General features: G+C 42.3%; 1 protein-coding gene and 1 long non-coding RNA gene across 3 annotated transcripts in view; one reads left to right on the forward strand and one right to left on the reverse strand.

The window, feature by feature from the left end:
* The window catches only part of RNLS (renalase, FAD dependent amine oxidase), a 202494-nt gene extending 199356 nt beyond the window's left edge, over positions 1 to 3138 (reverse strand). For both annotated transcript variants that reach the window (XM_015813266.1, XM_015813265.1), the window contains exons 1-2: positions 3018 to 3138; positions 2270 to 2375 (exon numbers count right to left, since the gene is read on the reverse strand). In XM_015813266.1, coding sequence (XP_015668752.1) covers positions 2270 to 2375; positions 3018 to 3138 — 227 coding nt within the window. The remainder of the gene's footprint in view (positions 1 to 2269; positions 2376 to 3017) is intronic.
* Positions 3139 to 4067: 929 nt separating this feature from the next.
* LOC107285114 lies at positions 4068 to 12320 on the forward strand. Its single transcript, XR_001548827.1, has 3 exons — positions 4068 to 4198; positions 9623 to 9748; positions 11276 to 12320. It is a non-coding gene; the product is annotated as an uncharacterized LOC107285114 (long non-coding RNA).
* The last annotated feature ends 258 nt before the right edge of the window (positions 12321 to 12578 follow it).

The raw sequence follows: 12578 nt of genomic DNA on the forward strand, positions 1-12578 counted from the left end.
CCAGCCAGGTCTCGGTGATACCTGCCAGGTCCACGCCCCCCTCTTGAATAAGATCTCGAATGAGGGGGGCTTTGTTCACCACTGACCTGGCGTTGCATAACATCAGCCGGTGATCCCGGGCCTGAGGATCTAAGCTCCCTGGAGACCGAGTGGAGCCCTGAGGACCAGAGCACCTACAAGCTTGTAAACAGCGTGTGTGCAACTTTTAAGACTTGCAGACTTCAACTCTCAGGATTCCCCAACCAGCATGACTGGCTGAGGAATTCTGGGAATTGAAGTCCACAAGTCTTGAAGTTGCCATGTTTGGATGCCCTGATTTAGAATACTAAAGAAAATAATTTCTGGAAGGTCTAGAATAATTTTAACTGGTCTCGTTTTAAATTAATGGATTATGTTTAGAGCAATGTGTGAATCCAGCCAACTGTGGCTTATTTGGCAAACTATGGTCTAGCAATTCAGCCTAGAGGTAACCAATATTCAATAAGCTAGAGAAGCTGTAAGGACTCCAAAGTCTTCCACAGAGAGCAGTTTCACCAACACTTGCCTTGGCTGTGGACAACTGGTTAAAGTTTATAAGCCACCGCTTTAACTTTTCCATAATGCCTGAAGTAAATACTATTTTATGGGAAATGTAAAATAGGCATTATAGGTAATCCTCAACTTGCAACCATTCATTTAGTGACTATTCAAATTTACACTGAAAAATGTGAGGACAGTGAGGACTTGCACAAAGATTCCTATGTTCCATCTTGCCAATGTATTAAGGATATGGTACACATATTGTGTGCTTTAATTATGGTTTTTTAATAAACTATTTCTGGATGGATTCACATAATGACTAAATGCAAGCTAAATGTGCAATGTCTGGACCCACCATATTTATGGATGTTAAATGTGTTTAGGTTTACTCATCAGAAAAAAATATGATGATCTACTATTGTGCTTGTTACAGAGCTACAGGTTGATCAGAAATCAGCAGATAAGCTGTTTTCATAGTCTGAAGAGAACCACTGACACCAGGTAATGGGATGAGGTCAGACCTATACATAACTAAGACTCAATACCTAAAATCCTATTAATTTCAAAGAGTCTGTTCCAACATTACTGAGCCTTTACATGGAAGTACAACTCAAGTTGAAACTAGCAACCACAATTGGGACCAACAACTCAGTTGTTAAGCAAAACAGTTGCTAAGTGAAAAAAGTTTCAGGCAGCAGCTGCAGTCAGATTCTAATCAATTAGTTACCTCTTTTAAACATTTTTAAGGGGATCCTTTGTGGGGTGTGGGAAAAAAAGTAGCTCAGGAAGAGATCACTTATTCAAGCAGTTTCCTGGTTTGGGGGGGGTAGAGAAATGAACAATGCATAACTGACTGTAATGTAATGGTGAACACATGATGGGTGGAGGGAGAGACAGAAAGAAAGAGAGACAGACTGCAAAGGTCATAAATGTGGACTTTGGTCATAAAGTTACTTTTCCATCACTGTCATGAATAAGAACTGTTGATGTCCAGGCAATTGCTAAATAAGGACTACTTAATAGGTGATGTTGCAAACCTAACACAGCTCTTTATTGGTAGCAAAATTTTATTAGTTTTTATCCCATCTTTATTATTTATACAAATAACTCAAGGCTGCAAACATATCCAACACACCTTCCTCCTTCTATTAAATATTAGGTTTGACAGCCTCTATCCAAATGAAACCAACAACTTCTACCTGAAAGCATTTTATAGGTGCATTTGTACATCAGAATGAATTTGCGACATCTTCACCATGTCCTCATTCATATAACCATGACTGAAACCAAGTCCATGCACACAGTTATTCTTACTGTGAACATTTGATAAAAAATGTATTTGAATGGCAACTAAAAGGCTGATTATGTATCATCGGGTCTTAAGTTAAACCCAAGTCCTGCTGCCTCCGAGGACAAGTCCATATATTTTTCTTGGCAACAAGAACTATGGAAGTAATCTGCCATCCCCATTGCTTTCTTCTGCTGATTTCCTCCATTTTTCAGCCTGGGCTACATTCCTGGGATTTCCTAGCAGACTCCCATCTATAGCGCATCCCTGCTCATCTTTGTCAAAGTCAGGGCTGCCTCCGTTTTGCTCAATACCAATTTGCACATCATTCCAACCCATTATGATCCCAAGTACGAACTGCCACTTGTTGCTACAACAGCATCGACCTCCCCTTCCTTATCGACACGTCTTCCAAGCCAAAGAGTTCCCGTTTAATCCTGTGCCTTTTCCCCTTTCGCTCACCTCTGATGCGCCTTTGCATTGTCGGGCGTTCGCGTGATATATTGGGCACCCAGATCAGCCGTGCATTTCTCGTCGTGAGAGCTCCGGCGCGTCGACATTCTTCCCCCTGGAAAGTCACGTGCGTGGAGACAGAAAGCCGTTTAGCGCGCGCGCCGCCCGCGAGTGTCCAATCAGCTTCTCCGGAGGGGCAAACCTGAGCCTAGTAACAGGGAAACACCCCCTCCCCCGCAGACCACCAATCCCTGCGGAGCACGGGTTGCACGGCCGCTGAGTAAGCTTTGGGGTAATGACAGCGGCTGCAAATCTAAACTATGAATCTCATCGAGATTTGCATTTGCAGGGAAGCTTACTTCGGGTTTAAAGCGCACCGAGTTACGGCTGTAGCACCTGAGCGTTTATGTTCTTGCTATTAAAATCCGCTAGCCTCTATCTGAATCCGACCGAAGAAGCTTGCAGCCCGACTCAAAAATGAGTTTCATTAAAAAGAAAGATTGGCTCTGAAATTGAGTGTCTCGAAAGGATTTCTTAGCCAGGTGTAGGATCACGTTTCCTTTGCGAGCAATCCTGAAAAGGAGTCCTATCGATCGCCGTAAAATTCACTCGGTGCCAGATGAATTGTTGGCAAAACGGGGAGCGTGGCTCTTTATATCCCCAGGCGCGGGGTTGCCGCTAACCTTCCCGGATCCCCGCAATGGGCCGCGTGCCCTTTCAATACTTAAGATCTGCGGCTTCAAGGCGTCCAACTCACCTGCGCCCTGCGCCTTATCCCAGACCACGACGCGCAGGAGGCGCTGGGGAAATTCCGCGCGCAAAAGCGCAGCGCACAGGCTACCGGTCAGCCCAGCGCCTACGATCAGAATCCGCGCCATGGCCGGACCCGTCAGACAAAGGAGGCGGGGCGGTCCAGCCCACCAGATCCTCCTCCCTTTTCCTGGAGTTTATGCAACCCAGAAGCCGGGCAGAGGGAGTGACTCCCGGAGTGACTCCCGGCCTCTTTTTCCGTTTCAAACCGCCGATCTTGCTCGCGGCGCCACGAGGAAAGCAGCTTTGCGCCGCGGTTGCCTCCACAAGTCCCAAACACGCGGTGGGAGATTGGGGGTAGCCGTCAGAAGTCTTGATTTAGCTCAATCCCGCAGGAAAGGCCGAAATCGACTGAACCCCCCCCCCCAAAAAAAAACCGGAAGAGTCAACTTGGCCCTCCCCTCCCCCGGCTTTGCAGACCTTCCGAACTAAGCAATCTTGGACGGCCGCGTTCCGTCAAACGTTTTAGTTCTGGAAACCGGAAATCTACAGGAGGATTGAAATGGCAGAAGTCGTGATCCGCACCTCCACACGAACGGTGCATTTCTCGGTGGATTTTTATGCGGGGTGAGACTTAGAGGGGTGTGACCTTTCGGAGTTAGAATTATCTCCACCCATCTTTGAGGGGGCGGTGAACGATATGAACGCGAGATTGCCGTCCATGGATAATATTTAAAGTCTCCTGCCTCGAGCAGGGTTTGGATTAGAAGACCTCCGAGGTCCCTTCCAGTCCTATGATTCCATGTTCTGTGTCTACTTTGGCGCTGAAGCAGAAATTAGCAGCCTTCCATCCAGTCGCCCCGACTCTACCCCGACTACAGGGTCGTAAAAAGGGAATCTTTTTTTTCTAACGGAGGAAAGACCATTGGAACTAAATGGCTATGGAGATTGTTCCAAAGGTGCTTTTTTAAAAGGCAACGGGACTTTATTTTTCCTTGAAGACGTTTTGCTTTTCATCCAAGAAGCTTCTTCAGTTCTGAGCTTGGTGTTTGTGTATCTCTCTGTGTGTGTCACCGTGCCACTCTGGACTCGTTTTTGTATCTTGGATGTGGCTGCCCGCAGGGGAACGGGAAGCAAACGAAGCCATCTGCCTTGTGGTATCTCGCAAAGGATGCAATTTCTGTACAGGTACTCTGCTTCTGGCACAGATTACAACATTGTGGCAGTTGCTTCATACTGTCATTATTGGAAATGTGATAATTGGCACTGCCTCTTCACCGCCTCAAAACCCCTCAATCTTTGCCCCTGTGCCAAAGGTGCTTTTTCAAGAGGAAACTGGACTTACTTGTTTTTCTTTCAAGATGTTTTGCTTCTCACTCAAGAAGCTTCTTCAGTTCTGAACTGAACTTCGGAAGTGAAGAAGCTTCTTGGATGAGAAGCAAAATGTCTTCAAGGAAAAACAAAGTCCAGGTGCCTTTTGAAAACGCACCTTTGGGGCAACCATGACCTGGATGACTGAAAATCTGCATAGACACTTTGCTCCTGTAAAATCTATGTATTCTTTTCATTTTCATTTTTATTTAATGGTTAAAAATGGTTAAACCAGTGGTTCTCAACCTGTGGGTCGGGACCCCTTTGGGGATCGAACGGCCCTTTCACAGGGGTCGCCTAAGACCATCGGAAAACACATATTTCTGATGGTCTTAGGAACTGAGACACCGCTCCTCTATCTCCTTGCCCTCCTCTTCCTCCTCCCCTTCTTCCTCCTGCTGCCCCCCAGGCGGCTTGGGCGGGCGCCGGGACAAGAGGGGTGCCTGGGGGGGAGCAGCCAGGCTGGCGGAGGGGCTGGCAGGGGTTCTGCGGCACCAGCCCCCACCGCGGCTCCATTGGATGGGTGGAGGGTGAGGCCAGGCAGCGTGGAGTCCCGGCTGGGGCGGCGGCGGCGGTTTCCTCGGCCTCTCCTTCTTCCTCCTGGTGCCCCCCGGGCGGCTTGGGCGTGCGCCGGGACAAGAGGGGTGCCTGGGGGGAGCAGCCGGGCTGGCAGAGGGGCTGGCAGGGGCCGTGGCACCAGCCCCCACCGCGGCTCCATCGATGGGCAGAGGGCGAGGCCAGGCAACGCAGAGTCCTGTATGGGGCGGTTGCTTCCTCACCCTCCTCCTCTCCTTCCTCCTGCTGCCCCCCCAGGCAGCTCGGGCGGGCACTGTCCCCACCACGGCTCCATCGATGGGTGGAGGGCGAGGCTGGGCAGCGCGGAGTCCCGGCGGGGGCGGCAGCCAGGCCGGGGGTGGCGGAAAGAGAGAGAAACAGAGGAAAAGAGAGAGGAGAGAGAGGAAAGAGAGAAAGAGGGAGGAAACAGAGAGAGAGAGAAAGAGAGAGAGGAAAGAGAAAGAAAGAGAGGAAAGAGAAAAAGAGGAGAGAGGGAGGGAGAGGAAAGAGAAGAAAGAGGAAAGAGGGAGAGGAAAGAGAGGAAAGAGGGAGGGGAGAGAGGAAAGAGAAAGGAAAGAGAGAGACAGAGAGAGATCATTTTGACATCTAAAATGAAGATAACACTGCATATATTCTTGTTTACCTTTATTTTATATATACACACACAAACACAGATACATACATACATACATACATTAAAGGTAAAAAAGGATATATGCAGTGTTATCTTCATTTTAGATATCAAAAGGGTTTTGTGGCTCCCAGTGTTTTGTTTTCGGTGGGAAACGTGTCCAAGTGGCTCTTTGAGTGTTTTGGGTTGCCTACCCCTGTCCTAAGGGAGGCTGCGCTGCTTCGCGGCCCTTTCCGTGGAGGAGGCTAAAGTAAGCTCTGCCGGCGCTGTCGCCCTCTTGGCTCTCTCTCTCTCTCTCTCTCTCTCTCTCTCTCCCTCTCCCCGCCTAGGCGCTTCTCCAACCAGGCTGGGCGGAGCCGGCAGAACAGCCTTCCTGCCCCCCTCCCTGGCCAGCTGGATGGGGGGTTGGGGGTCACCACAACATGAGGAACTGTATTAAAGGGTCGCGGCATTAGGAAGGTTGAGAACCACTGGGTTAAACGGTGGAAAAGCATATTAAGGAACTTTGCAAGTCACTCTAAAGACAATGTAATTATAACTAAAAATGAAAAATGTACAAATGGATTTATTTTAAATAAAATAAATGAACGGAGTGCTGCTATTGTAAATATTGCTTTAACACCGTGTTTTATGTTTTACATGTAAGTAAAACTCTGACAGTTTAAGACATTTCATTAATTTTATTAGGTATATGAATTAGATATAATTTTAATGAGTGTTTTTGTAATATTTTGTTAATTCTATTAAATAGATACAAGTGCATATTTTTATGGATTGCCGCTTTGCAATAATTTTGTTATGTGTGTCTCTTAGTAAAATAACCAGTGTTTTATTTTTTTTAAAAGTGAAGACTTAGTGCCCCTTGTCTCTCGAATGTAACTAGATATTTAAAAATTTATGTTATAGGATGAGGACAGGGTTAGTCTATGATGGCAGAAAGTTTTGTCTCATAGTTTTATCTGTGTAGAGAATTGAATGAAATAGGAATAAAAGATTATTATATCCTACAGTGAGCTTCTCCCCTGAAGCACGTGATCTGCTGTGGGATTTACTGGTGGAATCAGTTGAAGGAGGTTTAAAAAGGGGTGTAATGTTAGACTTTCAACTGATAAATTGGCTAGAGATAAGATTAAAGATATATAGCTTGTTTGGTTCTTCTTATTAAAATACAAATCCTTTATATATGTACCTTGGAGTAAACTCCATGGAGCACGTGTAAGATTTCTCTCAACTGAATAAAATCTACTACCGGTACTTGGTTTTCAAATATAAAAAGACCTTCAAATGAAATATTTATTATGATCATAAAATATCATATAAAAAGTTCTTAAATATGTTTATATGCTAGCTACTAATATTAATAATTCAATCCTTGTTAAAGTGACAATACTATTATCTTCACTCATGTAGGTGGTAAAATGAGATGGTAGCCTGGGGTCAGACAATAAACTTTATATCTGATGCACTGTGTACTATTTCTGATGCAAACTTTTCACATCAGAAGAAGAGGTGAGAAACCTTTGGGTGGGGTTAATTGCATTTAATAACAGTTTTAAAGGTCTTAAAATGCTCAGGTTCAACATAATTTTACATTGGCTTGTAATAATAGAAAGTAAAATTCTCACTTGCTTCATATAAAGCAATTTAGTTGTGGGTGAAAATAATAACACTCGTGTATATGAGAAATAACCACTAGAGGAAGGCATTGTTCTTCCTAATAGAGCAGACATGTCAAACACAAGGCCCGTGGGCCACTGCTGCAATAGGCCATGTTTTAAATTACAATACAGCTTTCATATTCTCAGGCATCTCAGCCTATAGACTGATAGTGGTGGATCTGGAAGCTCAAAATATCAGGAAGGCAAACTTTGCCTTTCCCAATTTTTCTGTGGTGACACATTTCTCTGATTCATCCCATTTTGAACTAATAATTGCAAGAGTAACATCCCTGTCAGTTGATAGCTGCCTGATTGAGCCTCATTTGCTTGCTTCTGGCCTCCCAGATCTTGCCATGCCAAAATGAAAAAATCTGTATCAAAGTTGTTCTCAACCTGCTAACCAGAACTGAAGATGAATCAGTATGAAGATGTTAAGGGGGGATTTGTATAAGCTTCCTTTCTCTTTCTGGTTACCAGGTTTTTGGTGTTTTGGAGTCTCCTGAATTTTCCAGAATTTTTTCAACCTTCAGGAAAGTTATAAAAGGCGAAAAAGAAGAATTAGGGAACAATTTGCTTGGGGAAAATAGCCCAACTCCGAAGGTGACGATGATGCAGGTCATTGCTTCCAAAGTGGCAATTGGTCAACATGCAGATACAGTGGATATGTACAAATAGTATCTAACTTCTTATTCACCTACCCACTTGGATTGAATGTTTAATTGAATAGAACTGGAGGAGATGTTAATGCAATTTTTGAAGAATGTTTCCTTTTGATGTTATTTATGATAATCAGAAATTTGGATTTACATTGGTCGCGAGCTCATGTCACTTACAGCAGGAAGTTTTGTTGATATTACATGGATAATTAATACCCCACACTTTTTGCCTCAAAAGGTGCACAAAATGGATTTGTAGTTAGAGATGCTTGAAAAGTTCAGTTACAAAAAGGAAACAAATGTACAAGTGAGCTGCCAAGACCAGGGGTCCCCAACCTGTGGGCCACGGGCGGTTGTGGCCCCACTCGCGTGAGTGTCATCAAGGGTGATTCAACTCCATTCACACGGGCCTTGTTGCGGGTGCTTGCAGTCCCACTCCCGCAAACCTCATGGGTATTTGTGGCCCCACTCAGGTGAGCGTCATCAAAGTCAGTCGCAGTCCCACTTGTGCGAATGTCACTGCAAACATCGTGGGCGCTCAGGCGTACATGCACCTGGCCCTCCCACAAAATCATCCCCTCTTTCCCCTCTCACCCCTGCGCCAGGCTGCCAACATGGAAAAGTTGGGGAACTCTGGCCTAGACTAATATGCAGATTGGAATGCGTTTAAAGTGGGGCTTTACTCCCCCCCCAATTTTTGCATTATAGTGCACAGGATTTTTAAAAAAAAAAAAAAAAAAAAGCTTATTTAAAAACATCCAGCTATAAATTCTGGGGAAAAGTATTTGGAAATATAACCTGCAATGTACAATTTATTACAGAAAATGAATAATTGTTTATATAATAAGTGTGGATTAGAATTTACGTCCTTACTTTTTTGAAATGCTCAAATAGCCTTAAAATATTTAAGACTTCAGCTCCATATCCATTTACTTTGAAATAAACTCCATTTAACTCAGTGGGTCTTATTTTTGAATTTATGTACAGAGACTAATGTTTTTAATTGCATTCTTTTACATCTGCATATCCGGAAATTTCACAGTAGTGTAAATCAATACAAATGCCTTTACTTTATAACCAAACCAATCTTAATATTACAGATAGAAGAGAATTTGAAAAAAAACAAACCTTAATGAACTAAGTCCACCCCTTACATTACTTCCCTCTTATATTATTTTAAAACTAAGGTTTTCATCTATGGCTGATTTTTTTTACTGATATATAGAACTTATTGTTTTGATGCTAGTATAAATATACTGATTTGCACTTTTCCAGCCTAGGTTTGAAAAATATTTCGATGTTTAAATAAATATATTAATAAATGATACTGTAGAGTTTGTGCTGACTTTAAAAAGTTCTTATCATTTTGTAACTATCATGTAATACAAGCTCTTATTTGTAGCTCTTAGACTTTGATTACTATCAGTAATCAGTTTGACTGACTTACGTTCATTGTCCTGGATGAAGAAGTGGGGAGCAATTTTGGACTATCTAGAAAAATCTGAAAGGACATCATTGGGAACTGTAGAGGGACTGAAGAGGGGAAAAAATCAATGTGCCACTTTTCTGCACTGAAGCTTCCACTGATCCCTCACTTTCCTTCAAAAATCAAATCTGAATCCAACTGTGCTTCAGCAAAGCAGTTACTTATGAATATCTAGCTATGATGGAATTTTCAAAATGCCACACTAAACTTTGAACAATCTTGTTTTAACCATGTCACATCTTTTGCCTTTTGCAGATGTCATCTTGAGCCTAAGGCAGCCAAAAATGGGTCTCAAGATGGGCAAGCCTTGCAGATAACTACACAGGCTCAGGTTCTGCCTATGGAGCTGGGGATGCTGAACCCTCTGTCACGTTAATACATGTAGGTAAAGCAACTGATGTCATTCTTGCATTTCAAAGGATTTTAATTCTATAAAATCACTTTATTTCTGTACCTATTTTCCATTGTTTTAAATTTGGGTTTATATTACAAATTTAAACTTTAATGTTCCTAAAATTGGTTCTTTTTGCTAGTAAGAATTCCTTTATATAGGAGGCAGTATCAAACTATGTGATATTTGAGGAACTTTCCCCATGTCCAAATGTGAGTAGCTTCTGTTTTGGAATTCAGATGGCTAGCAATGCATATCTTTCAGTATTGAAGTGATATGATCAAAGTAAACTGCTTTGCAGGTGTACTTTGTATCAATGTAAACTTTTCAACTCAAGGTTTATTTATTAGTGTAAATTTCTAGGTTGCATTTTTGTCAATGATTCTTGTTGTATTACATGGATTAGCATATATTACATTGCAATATTTTAGATAGAATGTAGATAATTTAGAAATAAACACAGCTGACACACTAAATTAAATGCCAAGTTTTCCTTGTCATTTGACAATCCTCTGACAGCATATAGTTAAGGAACTAGCCCATACTGTGAATCAGGTTTTTCAGAAGAATGTAACTTATTCATGAATCGTTGCATTTCAATATAATATGGGTTCCCTACTGGCAACAAAATCTCCATCCTTTCTTGATTCAATCTCAGGTTATTCACCTCTGCCATCTCACCATCTCATTTAGGCAATATTAAAGAGTGTCAACCAGCCATTTGAAGTTAGATTTTATAAAATAGTAGAGATGAATGTCACTATTCACATTTCACTCCAGAGGACCCTTCCCAATGAGACTACATAAAACCAGGATAGAAACCTGAGGCACTTCACAGGTCCATTATCTGTGGATTCACTCACTTCGTACTATCTGAACACAAACTCATAGGAAAGATTGGAAATGTTGCAATACAATGACTTCAAGGCTCAGTTCTGTTCAGGTTGTTCAGAAAGATGCCATAATCAATAAGCCTAGAAATCCAATAGATTTGATGAAATTTAAAATCTAAGCTCAAAAATATTGTATCTTACAATTTGAGCTTGATGAAATAGCCTGTTCATACTGTGATATTCATACTGTGATATTTTACTCATGTCAAAAGATTTCTGGAAAAGGGAGAGAAGAAATACCTTCAAAGTATACATTTTAAAGCAGAGTTTAGTTCTCCATGCATCAAAACATTAAACATGGAAACAAATTTTCTATGCCAGTTCCCTTCTTTCGTGCCTTTTCTTCTCCAATGGAATGTGATTGAATTTATTTATGGAGCTTTCCCGAAGATTTTAGAATTCTGGAAAATCAGTTCTAAAATCTTGGCAAGAAACTCCATGGAGGGAAAAGGCATGTTTCAGTAGTATTTTTTTTCTCTATAGAGAGTGATGAGTGGGACAAAGGGACAAAGCTAAGAACACAAGAAAGACAAAGATGACACAAAACTGTCATCTCTCACTAGCTTTGCATACAACAAGATATATAACTTTTGAGTTTAATGACTGTCTCCCTATCTTTCTCAGAAAAGGATTCCAGTTCCAGAATGGGAGAATCTTGAGATTTCAGTGGCATAACAGACCAGACTTCTTCCTCAATTCCCGCCAGGTGAAAAATTGGAAAGTCCAACACCAACTATTTTAATTAGTCAGAAGACCTTTTCTGAAGTTTCCCAAATGAGCTTTAGTAATGATTCCAGGGAAGAAATATATGTGGATTCTGACAGTCGATTGTTAATTCAGGAAGATTAGGATCCAGATAGCCTTAGTGATTCCAGCAAATCTGATGATGGTATCAACTTGGAAAAAGGTAGGAAAAGCCAAGATGGCACCAAAATGCCTGAACAGGATTGGACAAGGGCTGAAAGTGCAAAGTCTAGAAGCTCTCAGTGTCCTATGACAAGACTTTCAGGCTTGACAGCATTAAGTGATCCACTGTCAGCATCTTTCTATATGGTGATGAGGCAGAAGAGATTAGGGTTCCTTCAAAGCTTACTTGAAACATACCTCCTCCTCCTCAAATAGACAAAGAAGAACTTCCTTTTAAGTATGGAAAGACAGCTGCCAAAGGAATGAACAATACCCATCTTTACTCAAATGGAAAAATGGTTATGTCATTACACCAGAGACTACCAGAACAACAAGCTGTATCCACAAAAGAATTTTCATCTTTTGTTAGGCAAGAGAGTTTTACCAAAGAGAAGTCAAGCAGCAACATTTCTCAAAACAGGTTACCGGATATCTCAAGTCCTCCTCTACTGAAAGATCTTGAGGTCACACGAGCAAATCGTATGAACTATAATCCTGAGACCCATTTCCTTCTTAAAGACAGTGAAACTGCCCTGGCACCCTTGGAAGCCATAATACTTTGTCAAACTCACCAGCTAGATGCTCCAGAAAAATCTTTCTGGGCAGTTAGAAGATTCTTATCTGGAGAGTCTGATGTGGACACAGCCAGCACTGTCAGTTTGGTAAGTGGTAAAAATCTGCTGTTGTGTTCCCTGCTCAATGGTGCCTGAGCATCTGCTGGTTGTTACTCTACTGAAACTGTTTTCCACTGTTAAAACATTTTTTCACAGCTATCGTTGTACTAGATCTGCATGCCACACTGAAGCAAACCAAGCTATATGGGAGTATTACTGAAATTAAGCTTTGTATAACTCAAAACTGTTTCAGTGACTTCCATTTTTGGTTCATCTTTTACTTCATTTTGATGTCACAGACTCATCCCCAGTGAAAGAACACAGGGCAGAAAACATCCTGCAGCCAAGAAGGCTCCACACATATTTGCACTACTCAGGTGACCCTGAGGACACAGACAAACCTCCAA

This window comes from Protobothrops mucrosquamatus, unplaced genomic scaffold (genome assembly GCF_001527695.2).
Source record: "Protobothrops mucrosquamatus isolate PMUCROS unplaced genomic scaffold, P.Mucros_1.0 scaffold149, whole genome shotgun sequence".
In the NCBI taxonomy this organism is placed as follows: Eukaryota; Metazoa; Chordata; class Lepidosauria; order Squamata; family Viperidae; genus Protobothrops; species Protobothrops mucrosquamatus.